Source organism: Felis catus, chromosome D2 (assembly GCF_018350175.1).
Source record: "Felis catus isolate Fca126 chromosome D2, F.catus_Fca126_mat1.0, whole genome shotgun sequence".
Lineage (NCBI taxonomy): Eukaryota > Metazoa > Chordata > Mammalia > Carnivora > Felidae > Felis > Felis catus.
Window position 1 is genome coordinate 80,260,914 of NC_058378.1, and position 13,403 is coordinate 80,274,316.

General features: G+C 55.3%; 1 protein-coding gene across 2 annotated transcripts in view; it reads right to left on the bottom strand.

The window, feature by feature from the left end:
- Positions 1 to 13,403, bottom strand: part of FAM53B (family with sequence similarity 53 member B) — a 112,671-nt gene that overhangs the window by 56,907 nt on the left and 42,361 nt on the right. For both annotated transcript variants that reach the window (XM_023241060.2, XM_045040797.1), the window contains exon 3: positions 10,422 to 10,476. In XM_023241060.2, the coding sequence (XP_023096828.1) occupies positions 10,422 to 10,476 (55 nt within the window). The remainder of the gene's footprint in view (positions 1 to 10,421; positions 10,477 to 13,403) is intronic.

A 13,403-nucleotide genomic window follows, 5' to 3' on the forward strand; every position in this document is an offset into this window, starting at 1 on the left:
AATGATGTAATTCCAAAGCTGAAACAACAGGGCAGAAAAACCGTATGGATATAGCAGGATTCCTATTTTGTCAAATACGTATGTTATCTGTGAAGATTAAGAGAAAATAAACCAAAATGTTCACAGTCGAATGAGAGATAGCTGGCTGATTTATATGTTTTCCTTTTTGTTCTCCTGTGGTTTCTACATTCTCTATAAGGACAAATCTATTTCCAAACGTGTGGGGGATGTGGCCACCAAGCCCACTGGTGCAGGCCCGGGGTCACGGCCAGGGCCTATGATCCCAGCCTCCTCTGGGTTTGTTCCTTCGGTCTTTTAGGGAGTTCTCTTACGATAACACTGGCCACCAACTTCTCTTTGGAGACAGGGCCCTGAGGCATCAGGTGGGTCAGGAACGCGACCAACTGAGGAAGGACCCAGGGAGCCCAGCCACAGAGCAGCAGGGGCCCCAACATGGAGCCACAGTAGCCCTGCTTAAGGAACCCAAGGCTCAACACAGACTGCCTCTGTTCGAGGCCTTGGGAAACCCGTGAAATTAAAAAGAATTGATCCCATTCTCAGAGGAAACTACTTTCTATTCCATTTTAATTTCACTGCGCTGGAACTTTCCCATCTCCAGGGAAGTCATGAGAAGTAAGGGGACTTGGGAGTCAATTAAGCAGAACATTCGGTCCCTCTCATCTGACAGCACCATCCCTCCCCCATGGCCACCTCGTGATCTTGGTGCATCCTGACAGGATGCGCAGGCCTCCCCATTCCAGGCTCACCTCCTCACTGCCTCCAGAGAACTTCTCGGGGCCCATGCCTAGCATGGTCTGACCCCAGGTAGTTGCCCATGGCCTTGCAGAAAGGAGGCAAACGTTTTAGCCTGGCATCCCGACCCCATCTCCCCAGTTCACCCTGCTCTAGACACCCTGAACTTCCTGTGACATCAGACATCAGACAAGAAGCAGGCAGAGTCGAAACCATCTTCAAGGACCCCTGAAAGAGCCCGTAAAGCACCCTCCCCCTGGTTTGTGGACACAGCCCAGAGAGTAGTTCTTATGTACCAGCTACCCTTAATAAAGCGGGAGTTTAGTGAAGCAGCCTCAGGAATGGGCACAGGGAACTTCTGTGAGAGGAGGTAGGTGCCCCAACTGCGTTCGGGGTCCCTCTCGAGTCCCCGGCGGGGACCGGGTTGGATGGCTAGCGCTGGCGTGTTCCTGTTTGCCTGGGGGAACCACTCCGCTCCGTTTCAAGAGTAACCCTCTGTGACCCTAACGGTAAGATTTCCTCGTTGAAATGATTAAGACTCGGTTCTTAACTGGGTCCACCGGTCAGACGTGAGCACGATGTGTCTGCAATGAATCTACCGTTTCCCCCCCAAACATCAGCTCTTTCACGCCCTTGCGCCTTGGCAAAGGCCTGGACTCTTCTCCTCCTGCCTTCGTCCTTCCAGCAAGGGGCTCTTTCTAGTCCAGAAGAGCCAACTCCACATCACCTGCTCTGTAGACATGCCTTCTCCGTATTAGCCACTAGGCGCCCACAGCTCTCTGTCTGACTTTCGATCTTCCGGCCCAGACGTGGACTGAACCCTAATTATCTGTTTACGTGTCTGCCTCCACTGAGCCACAAGCTGTCAAGCACAGACCCAACATGGCCACCCAGTGCCCGGTACGGAGCCCGGCACACCGCAGACCTCAGCCAGTGGCGGCGGGTGGAGGAAGGAACCGACAGTGTGCCGGGAAGCGGCAGAGCCGGCTGTGGGGGTTCGCTTGGCCTCCGTGGTCTTTTATCCTTGGTCAGGGAGGTACAGGCTGGGCTCCGCGTTCAACTTCCCAATTTACCGAGGCCGCGGAGAGCTGCATGGGAAGCGGCCAGGAGTCTGGTTAGCGCTACGATGTCTGGGATTCTCTGGAGACACCACGCACTGCCCGACATGGAGCACTGCTTCTGTGCCTCAACAGCAGCCAGGGGGCCACCTGGTCTGTCTGAGGGACAGACAGTATTTTAACGGTTACTATCTTTATCGCTTGAAGAAGTACAACAGAAGAAAAGTGAAGACAATGGAGGCTATGTTTAGCCTTGGTGTTTTCCCCCTTCACTCAAGGAACATAAAGCGATTTGCTGGGTCAGGTCATCAGACAAAAGAAACAGGAATAGAAGCCACTTTTTAAGGGCAAACCGCCCTGAGCTTCTGGCCCTGACGTCACACTTTACAAAAAGGACCTCAGGAGGGCTCTGAGGACAGGACACCGGATGCCCCCGCCCCTCCATTCAATATCACTCTGCACAAACAACTGTAACTCTTTCGAAAGTGACCAGGGCCACGGACCTGGGGAGTCCACTGAGCAGGGGTCACTCGGGAGGGTGGGAAGGGTACGGACACGGGTTTGAGTCTCAACTTAATCTCTCAGGGCCTCAGTTTCCTCATGTGGAAAATGAGAGTGACAGACGGTGATGCCCTCGCAGAGCTATTCTGAGAACCAAACACTTGCCTGGAACAAGGCCCGCGAGGGCACGGCGGGCTCTGCTCCTACCGCTGAGGCTCAGCTCTCCGGCAACTGGGCACCAAGCACTGTTGGGAGTGCTGGAGTGGCAACCTGTAGGCTCTATGGCAGGATTTCCTCCGTGTGGCTTGGGACCCCCTGCAGGAGCATCCCTTGGGGTGTTACAATGCAATTCCTAGGCCCAGTGCCTTTCTCAGGAAACAATCTCTAGAGGGGAGGAGTCTGCATTTAAGCAAGCTCCTCTACGTCCGGCTTCGGCTCAGGTCACGATCTCACGGTTGGTGGGTTCGAGCCCCGCGTCGGGCTCTGTGCTGACAGCTCAGCGCCTGGAGCCGCTTCGGATTCTGTGTCTCCCTCTCTCTCGGCCCATCCCCTGCTCGCTCTGTCTCTGTCTCTCTCTCTCTCTCAAAAATAAATAAACATTGGGGCGCCTGGGTGGCGCAGTCGGTTAAGCGTCCGACTTCAGCTCAGGTCATGATCTCGCGGTCCGGGAGTTCGAGCCCCACGTCAGGCTCTGGGCTGATGGCTCGGAGCCTGGAGCCTGTTTCCGATTCTGTGTCTCCCTCTCTCTCTGCCCCTCCCCCGTTCATGCTTTGTCTCTCTCTGTCCCAAAAATAAATAAAAACGTTGAAAAAAAAAAATAAAATAAATAAATAAATAAATAAATAAACAAACAAACATTAAAAAAATTTTAAATAAGTTCCTCAGGTTATTTTGTGGCAAAATTGCTGAGAACTGCTCCTACAGGCTACTCGGGGACCTGGGTTCTCAAACACCTTTGTCAGAGTGGCAGCCACACCCAGGAAGCTTCTAGAGGGTTGACCAGTCCAGCCTCTACAAATCTGAATTCAGAACACCATTAGAAGTTGGCGTTCTGCTGTTTGTTTTCAGACAGGAAGTCGAACTACAGACAAGGAAAACTTTTACCCTTCAAGTACTTGGAGGGCCCTTTCCCGCAGGAGGGGGTGGGGGCCCCAAGTTGCACAGCAGGTCCTGGATGGAGATGGAGAGCCGCTGGAAGAGGCCTGGGAAACCAGGGGAAGAGTCTGAGGCCTCTCACCTTCTCCCTGGGACATGCTGACGCCAGGCCTCTGGTGGATGTGGGCACAGCACAAAGGCACCCGCCACATACGCTCTATGCAGTCCTCATTATGTCAACCTTCAGCAGCATCTAAAGCTCCTCTGTGCCCTGGTGAGCCATCTTCACAAGTTGGGGATGACTCACAGGGGAGTGTGTGTGTGTAAGGTAAACGCACACCAGGCTCTACCTCGAGACGGGAGGACAAACCACACAAACTTACGCAAAAGCATACAAACCATCCGGTTCTCTCACTGTGACCTCCACGGGGTCTTTCAGAGCCGAGGCTTGATGCCCGAGCCTGAGGTTTCTGGAAGACTACCACCACCTCAGCCGATGCTCACACACATGGGAACAAAACCCCAGGTCCCCCAGCCCCACTCACAAGGCCCCAGTCCAACCACGCCCGGACTAAGGAGGGCAGAAGGCTGCTGGGTACGCAGATCTAGAGCTCAAAGAAAGAAAACACAGGGGGGAACACAAATAGTATTTGACCTCAAATGTTCTTGTTTCCATTTCTACCCTTGAACTTGAAGGGAAATTCCCAAGGGCCCAGATTCTTAGGGGCCTATGGCCTTCTTAGGTTCAAGAGATAGAGGAGATTTACGGCCCTGGGTATCTGTGTGCTGTGTTTTATAGGCTGCCTTATGGTGACATAACCACAGCAGAATGTGGTTTCTAGAAAAGGTTAAGCACCTGAAGCAGAGACCCAAGATATAAGATTCTTGTAGCCTCCCAGGCCTGGGTAACAGGCCTCCAGCCAGATCAAGACTGGCTGACTCATTCTTGGATTTCACACCTATCTGCTTGTGCTGACGATGTGCTGTCTCCCCAGCCCTGTGGGTTGGGTTGTGCTAACTTAGCCTCGGGGCTGCAAGGACTCTACCCTTGATTTCGGGGTAGAAGCTCTCACCAACCCTTTCAATGGGAAACTGGAGAGGTGTCCTTCTGAAGGCAGCGTTACTGAGTCCGTCCCACAAAAAGAACACAGGGGGAAGACATGCCCCAATGAGACGTGCACGGTCCCACAATGGGGTCGCTGATTTTCAAACGAACTTCTAGAGCCCCCTGCCAACTGGAGTGCCTCTTTCTCCGTGCCATCGGGATGGAGACAGATTTAATTCAAGGCTGTGTCAGAAAGAAAACGTTCTTGGGCTTTGCCTGACTGGGCCCCATCCTCTGGATGTGCCCTCTTGAGTGCGATGAATCATAAAATGTCAGCTGTATCTTGGGTTCAGGCACACTGACACAGGACACCAAGCTCCTCGGCCAAGGCATGAGGACAGGGATTAGGACAGCTGGAGAGAACACTCCAGCAGCTCCATCAAGGGAAGCAAGAAGGCTGGCCTGAGGGGCTCTAGGAGAAGCGAGGCAGCTGGTAACCTTCAGGGTGGCGACCGGGGCCCTGCCCTCCCCAGCTGGGTAGGACGGCCCATGGCGGCCACCGCAGCTTCTGGGAAGCCTCTGCTCTTACAAAAAGAGGCTTGGTGGGATCCCCAAACAAGACAGTGTAGAGGGGTAAAAACCATACCAGACTGAGCACCCGTCTGTATGGGGCAGGGAGCACTGAGACCCTGTGATGGCCCGTTCAGCTCTGACCCAGACCTCCAGCCCCGCCCCTGGCCTCCAGGGGCATTCAGAAATGTGCACGGAGCCAGGATTCCCAATGGCAACAAAAACTGTGAAGGGACAGAAAGGTCACTTTTAACCATCATCTCCTTTAGATCCCCATCCTGGTTGTGGGTACATAAAACAGCCTGGGACATGGGCACCTGCTTGCGATTCATCTCTAAATTGATGTGCCCGGCAAAGCTGAGAGCCATTACACAGGGGAGAACTATTCGGAGAACTCAACAAATTGCATATTAATTGTTAACTAACATCCCCCTGGGACCTTTGCTGAGGCGGAGAGAGCGCGTAAGCATACATCCCAAGCACACAGCTCAACCATGAGGCACCACGGCATTCCCAGGCTTGCGGGTGGAGAAAACGGAGCTTCAGAAGGGCGTCACGCCTCAACCACGGACGCACAGCGAGCCAACGGCAGGGTCTGCAATCCCAAGGCCGTGCTCTTGCAGTTGGGCCAGGCTGCCCCGAACTTGACCACCTTCCTACCTGGCAATGCACCGTGGTGGGTGGTGCCCAGCGAGCCTGGCAGATGTCTTCCCCTGTCCTCTGGCACCACTGTGGGCCCCCTCCCGGCCCCAAGGCAGGCCAGCCTGGGCGAGAAGGCAGCCCGGGAGGCTCCCTTCTCACTGGTCACCGTGAACAGCTGTCATGTGCCAACCACACTTTGCACCCACTTCCAGTCTGTACTTTATTCCGGAAACACCGTCTGAAACCAATAAATGGTGCGAGGAAACATTCAAAGCACTCTGCACGGACAAACCTGAAGCTATTTGAGGGAGTGAAAACTCACACGTGTACCGATGATAAATAAAAACCAACAACAAAGAAAAAGCAAACTTCAGAAAAATCATACGTCTGCACAGTCATATATGGATGTGCTTTTAAAAATGAAAACGAAGCTCTCTCTAGCCGATTTTGGTTGATCGTCTGTTTCTTATGGGAGGCTCTGGTCCAATGATCGGATTCCAAATGGCTACCTCTGAGAGAGACAGAAGCAGCGGCAGAGACCAGAAACGGGCCTGAGCCACTCAGGTGCCATTACCGTTGTCCATTTCGTCTCAGTCCTCTGCCGGTGCTAGGAAATCTAAAATGCCCCACCTCCGAGTGCCGGCTTTCGCACCCGAGGTGCCATCCCACTCCACTTCCAGCAACGAACAGTGGTGGAGTGAAAAGACCAAAAGCTATCAAATCTCAACGTGGAATCTTCCAGTCCCACGCGGCTCAGCACAGCCAACTGGTTTACCCTGTAGAAATTAACACGGAGAGTGCCCCCGGGAACAACCCTTTCATGTACAGAGTAGACTTTAACAGCCAAGTAATTAAACACAGAAAGTAAGGGCTTATAATTAAAATGCTGACAAACCTGAACCAGAGTGGCACAAGTAAGGGCTGCTATCATATTTTTACAATTCCCTTTTATACATAATGCATGATCCTTCTGCTTGTTTCTCTATGTTCTCTGCCTGTGAAATAATTTACATTAATAAATAATTTATTACCATAACTCCTAAAGTAATTATGGGTTTCCTTGCAATTTTTTTTTTTTTTTTTTTTTTTTTTTTAGGCATACGAATTGTTTTGTTCTCTGTTCGTTGACTTGTATTTACACGACTTTTCCTAGTGGCCTTTTTGCAATAATTGGTATTGCGTTCGCTTTCTCACCTATTATTTGATTTCCAGGCCTCTCCTCGCCTGAGTGGTGAGGAAAAGGGAATATGTAGTGTCCATTGTCCCTGCAATACAGGATTCAGTTAATGGGTGCAATTAGCCAAGGGTGGTGAATGGAGGCTGCTCTCACCCCACTTGTCCTGTTTCACCAAAAGATTAAACTGATACACGTGTGCCCCTGGGTCAGCGTGAAGAAGCGTCTCCCACGGCACACGACAGAGGACCTGGGGGGGAGCCGTGTTGGGAGGATTCGCGTAGAGCCCCTGCCTCTCCAAGCACACGGCGATCCTCTCAGGGGCGGCCGAGCCCCTTTCTCCACCCGCTGGAAGTCATGGCCGGCAGCAAGGGCTGGCCCGCCTGCCAGGCCAGCTGACCAGCAGGCGGCCCACACCCACGAAGCTGCCACCTGACCAAGGTTTCCTGTGTCGAGAACACAATAGCTGGGCACGTACACAGCTCTTCCCCACAGAAGCGCCTGCAGAGGAAATTCCAGTTCAGCAAAGAAAGTGTCCTCGGGACGGTACGGGAGGGGAGAAGGGAAGCCACGGGGCAAAACACAGTCTCTGCTAGGAGGAGCCCTTCCGGGACCAGGCGGGGCTCACAACCTAGTAAGGAGCACGGGGCCCTGGTGCAGAGCAGGCCGGGCGGTGGCCTGGCTCCACTCTGCCCTGCTCTTCTCTCTCCCCCGCTCTGGACAAGCACAAAACCACTTCTTTGTACCAAGTTCCCAAACTTGGTGTGGGGGGGGTGGGGGTGGGGGGAGCGAAAGCTGGGGAGGGGCCCGTAAGCCAGCTCACAACAACATAAAGTACTTAAAAAAGAACACATACCGCTGTGAGCACTTGATCATATTAGGGAGGCATTTTATCTAAGTGGGTGCAGAGGAGGCTGAACAACTTGAAAGGGTGGTTTTTTAAGAGGAAGCAAAAAGGCCACTGCACTCCCCACCCTAATGTCCTTGCCTGGGTTTTCTTAAGAATGCTTAGGAAACTCAAACTCGCACTGGCTTCCAGCTAGGACCCTTGCATGGGGGCTCAGGAGGAGGGAAATGCCCTGAGTCACAGGGCCAAGCTGTCCCCAGCAATTACAGGAGAAGTCCACTGATCAGGGCCAGACAGGGGGTTCGGTGATTAGAGTAACAGGACATTTTGTCTTGGCTGAGTATTGTCCAGCCCTGGAAAGGCTCAAAACCCTCTTGAGAAGTCCGGCTGGACCCAGAGTGCTATTAAAAAGCAGGCAGGCCTAAAGTGAAATCTCACTCCCTGGGATGCTCCCCTGCCACCAAGTTCACGTCGCAGGGTGAGGCCACACCTCGATTCGCCGGTTAAAGCGGGCAGGAGCGGTCACCTGAGCTTGCAGCTGCACACAGGCACGGGAGGCCTCAGACTGCTGACACTCCACCTGCACGAGTGCCCGGAAATGGGATGAGGGCGGGAGGGACTGAGCCGGCACCTCCTGTGTGCTGCTGTCCCTTTAAATCTCACCAAGAACTGGCAAGATGAGGGGACCGAGGCTCAGGAAGATGGGCTGAATTCCCTGTTCCTCCAGACTCCACTAGACAGAACCCCCCTTCCCCCGCCCAGGGCAGGGGCAGACTTACCCTATCTCTGTGCCAAGTGCCTGACACTTAGTAGGTACTCAATAAACATCTAACGGAACACGTCCGTGAAATGTACCGTGAATGCACGCTTCAGACGGGTCAGGGTCTCCCCAAATCGAGGAGGGGTGGTCAACAGAAAGACGGGCACGCGGGAGAGAGAGCAGCCGAGGAGGCCAGGAGGACTCTGGAGACCCCCGCCCCTGGCTGCTCCTCTGCTGCCTGGCAGTGCCCTGGAACCAGCCTAGATCAGGTACGAGTGGCCTCGAAATAAAGACCCACATCTCCACAGCCCCGTGTACTAGCCTGGCCCAGTTAACAGCTGAAATCCAGGCGGGGCTGAGGGGCTGAGCACCCAGGTGCCTCTCCCTCCTTCCTGGCAGGACAAAGGCAGGCAGTTCAACCACAGCACAACTGAGTCCAGCCCACGAAGCAGGCGGTGAGGCAAGCTTCCGAGCCATGTGGCTAAGTGACTGAGGGTTTGTTGAAAGCCGTTAACCACCAACGAGGTGCTCAATCAAGCCCCACGTGGGGGACAGGTTTCAGAAGTGTGTCACATGGGTAAACCGAGGCCAGGTGATCTCCCTGTTTCTATTTCCTCCGGGTGGCAGCATGAAGAGGGCCACCTGGGCTCTCCCACAGGGCTGTGGCTTATGACTGAGGGAAAAAAAAAAAACAAAAACAATCTTCCTTCTCCCCCAGCCTGGGTCCAGCTCTGCCAAGGGAGCTTGGTCACCTCACTAGGCCTTGGTTTCCCCAGGTGTGAACTGAGCATCCCCACCCGCCCCACACCGAGGCTGCTGCAGAATCCCGGAGACCCTGCAAAGTCAGGAGCCTGGGGCTCCCTGTGACTCTCCACCCCCGTCACCCCACCTACAGGACGGAGCCTAAAGAAGAAAACGAAAACCCTGTGCACAGAGTCAAAGGCTGAAGGCCTGAAGTGGTCGCCTATCTCAGAGGCTTGGTTTCTGCCTCAATGCAAACCTCACAGAAACTCATGTGGCAAGGTGTCCCCACGGGGGGCAGGAGTCACAGAGACACGGTGAAAGGAGGATCGTGCTCGGTCATTGGGAGCACAGAAAAAAATCAATGTAATCAGTGCAGTCATCCCCTCTGCCCCCTTGTAAAAAAAAACAGTAATTCACACTCGCACGGGCACAGGGGACTGAGACAACCTTTCTGGAAAGCAAGCCAACAATATGAAGCAAGACCCTTAAAAACGTTCCTGCCTTCTGGCCTCTCTATTCCACTCCTGGGAACTCCTAAGGAATAATCCTGAAGGCAGAAAGAAGACAATGACTTCGACGCTTAGTCACTGTTAATTAATCACAACGGCAAATAAAACAGCCATGCCACCCAACAGCCAAGAAATAGTCACAACGTTACATACATGTTGATACACAATTCAGTACTTCAGCCTCCTTAAACCAGCGTGGAACCAACAAATGTAATGCGATGCGGGATGATGTTAACTGCGACTCAGTGAAACAAAGAAAAGCAAAACTTCTTCGTATCTAATTTTATGTAATCCGGTGTTCATCGTGGCTACGTAAAAAAAACTCACAGGACATAAAAACACACCAAAATATTAATAGGAGTTATCACTGGGTGTTGGGGGGCGAGGAGAGATTTTCATCTTATACTTTACCCCGGGGTACGTTTTCCGAATTAAAAAAAAAAAAAATGAACGTGGTTACCTTAAAAACCAGACAGAAACACTCAACGTTACGGTTGGAGACGACATTTGCAAAGCACGCACCAGCGCCCGTCCGCTCACTCGGCCCCGCAGCCCGGGCGCCACTCCGGCACCACTGGGGTCGGAACGGGGTGGCAGAGTCCCCACTCTGCTCCCTGTGCCCGTGTCCGTGTCCGGAAAGGGCTTCCAACATCTCACCTGGAGGACTCAGGCCCTGGCGGAAGGACTAGAGAAGCACTCTTCACGGCCACCTTGGTTACTCACCCATAATTCCACAAGAGAAAAGTGTCGGTCCTTGACTCATCTTCTTTGGCGTGTGCTGAAAACAACCAGAAAAGCTATTCACTCTTCGCGTCATAAGAAGCACGTTTGCACATGACCCTGCACTGATCCCTTGCTAAAGTCACAGTTAAAGGGGTAACTGCCTCTTGCCAACGTCAGATTAGGGGACGGAGACAAAAGTGTTACGAGAGGCAACATCGGCCCGTAATCAGACCCGGACTCCGCATCCAAAGTCTCCGGTGAGTTACGGAGGCCGTCAAGTTAATGGCTTCAAAAACACACAAGAAAGCCCCTGTGGCTTCTGACGCTCGGGGACTGGGCCGTGTGAGTGACACGGACGAGGTGTGATATACATGGTTCCCCAAGCCGGGCTGCAGAGAGGCCTCCCCACAGCCCAGGCTGGGAGAAGAGGGGGCCTCTCGATGACAGGAAGAGCCCCCAGTGAGGAGCACAGGCCCATCTGTCACCCTCGGCTCCTTCCCTCCACCCTCCCTCCCCACCCCGAGACACCAGAAGAACAGCTCTTCCTCCTCTACACAGAAGCATCAGGTAAACCTCAGGAGGGTGGCCCTTCGCCATGCAAGCTGCTTTGCCGCAACAAGGAGGCCCCCCCCCCCCCGGGCACCCTCTCTGAACTGAAACAGAAACTCGAAGGTGTTATTTGGTCACAGCAAAGAGCTATGCCTTTCAGACTCCTTGGCACGGTATTCCGACGGCTTCCCTTTCCACTGGGAGCATCGCGCGTCTCCCCTCACACCGCACACCCACCCTCAACAAAATGCTACGGCCGCTGGGAGAGAAACGGGCCACTGGGGCCTCCACGAGAACCCCAAGACGAGACACTGCTCCGCGGCTACACGGTAACCTGAGCACGGAACGTTCCGGGCTCCCCTGTGCCGGCTGCGGCGGGGGTCAGGCGGCCTATTCTGACCTCTGGCGAGGAGGAGACGGTGCCCACCGGGGCCCCAGAAAGAAGGCCCCGCCTCAAGCATTCTTACGACTCCTTCCCTCCTCCTTCCGCCAGTCACCCACTCGTAAGCACTGGAAATTATTCCCACGCAGGCTGCACGAGGGGACTGACCACGTGATGGGGAAAGAAGCTCTCGGCCCCAGAGGAGTCGGCCCGTCCAAGAGAACTCCATCTTCTGGGAGGAGCCCCAAACAACAGGGACACGCAGGCTTCCAGGCTGAGAAGAGGGCGGGAATCCAGGCCCTGGTGCCTTAAGGGCCACAAGGCTGAGAGGGAGCTGACTAGGAAAGACGTGGCCCCACCCAGATAAAGGGGCGCCAAGTGCCTGTCCCCAGCTCCCCAGTTCAGAGCCCTCTGCGCTCAGTCAGCTACGTGGTCACTAAGGGGCCATCCCGGCCAGCCTGGGACACAGAGGTGAAGGACGCCCGCCCTGGTCCTCAGGAAGCTCACATTTCGTGGAGGACAGAGTCACACAGACGAAACATCGCACGGCAGGGAGCGTGGGAGCAGAGGGGAGAGGACCCAGGCCAAGGGTGCCGGGGTGCGCGAGGTCGGGGCCGGCGTCCTGCGGGGAACACCGGAGCCGGTGCTCAAGGACCAGAAGGCTGCAAGAAGCAAAGGGGGCGGGGCAGGGCTTCTCCGGTGCCCACTCCTCGGCTGAGAACAAGAATCCTATTTTCAGGACGGGTTGCCCTCCTGGATCCCACAGTGACTTTAACCACCCAGTCTACGGCCAACCAGGAAACAGCTGGAAAAAGTCAGATGGCCGTGTCTGCCTGTCTTCCAAATGACTTGGCTCCCACAGCAGGACGCGCGCTGAAAACCCACACCGAAGTCACCCAAGGGGAGTGGGTGACAAAGACCCAAGAGCCCGGCCTCTGGGCAGTGCCGCCCCCGACACCCAAGCGTGCAGCCCATGGACACCAGGCAGGCTCCGCTCCCGGGGGGGGGGGAGGGTTCACAGAGGGAAGTCGGGCTTGGCTGTGCCGGGGGCCTCGCCTGCCGAGGGAGAAAACTCCAACGCTACAGGGGCACCCTGGCACAAAGCAAACACCTGCTGGGGAACCACAGCCCCCGCCCCGTGGCCGGGTTGGGGAGGCAGGTGGCAAAGCGAGCCGGGCGGGCGGCGCACAGAAAACCAAACTGGGATGGGGCCGGGGAAAGCAGAAGAGAGCGAGGACCCTCGAGCAGCCCGCCTGCTGCACTGCCGCACAGACGCCACTGAGGACGGCTTGGGGTTTCCAGACGACAGGAAGCGAGCCGGTGAGCCAGCCCGCTGACCTGTCAGCGGAGCACGGCTCACGGGGCTTTTTCTCCCACTCGGCCGGCGTGGGCAGCCCACAGACGCAGAGGGAAACCACTGCGCCAGCACACGGGGGCTCCCGGGCCCTCGCTCACCCGTTCATTCGCTCAGCAAGGATTCATCCCCATTGGCTACGGCCGCTCATTGGCCAGGCCGGGGAGCACACACGTGGAGCGTGGAACCGCCACCGCTGCCCTCCGCTGTTAGACCGAACCAGCCTCCTAACCCGTCCCCAGCCTGTGCTGTGGGCCCATCGTCCGTTCTCCACCCAGAACCCACAGAGGCCAGGCGATGCTGCTTCTCTGCTTACAAACCTCCAATGACTTCTCACGGCAACCGGAATGAAACCCACCACCCCTCTCCCTGCAGCCACCAGGCCCACACGAGCCAAGCCCGTGGGACACTGGCCCTCCCAATGCCACCTCGAGTCTTTCCACGACAGGCTCCCCGCCTCACTCCCGCCACACGGCCTCCTCGGCCACCCTCCCTGACCGCCCCAGGCAAAGGGCACCCTCCCCACCCGTGCTTTTCTCCACAAGGCCTTGCAGGCAGTACGGACACTCGGCAAAGGCTCCTCGCGGGGCACAGGGGGGCAGCGATCGGTCGCACCCAGATCTCACACCACTCGAAGGAACATCGCCACGTCCCCTGTTCTTAGCGAGCCCCACTCCTGCTCGCTCACCGAGTGTGT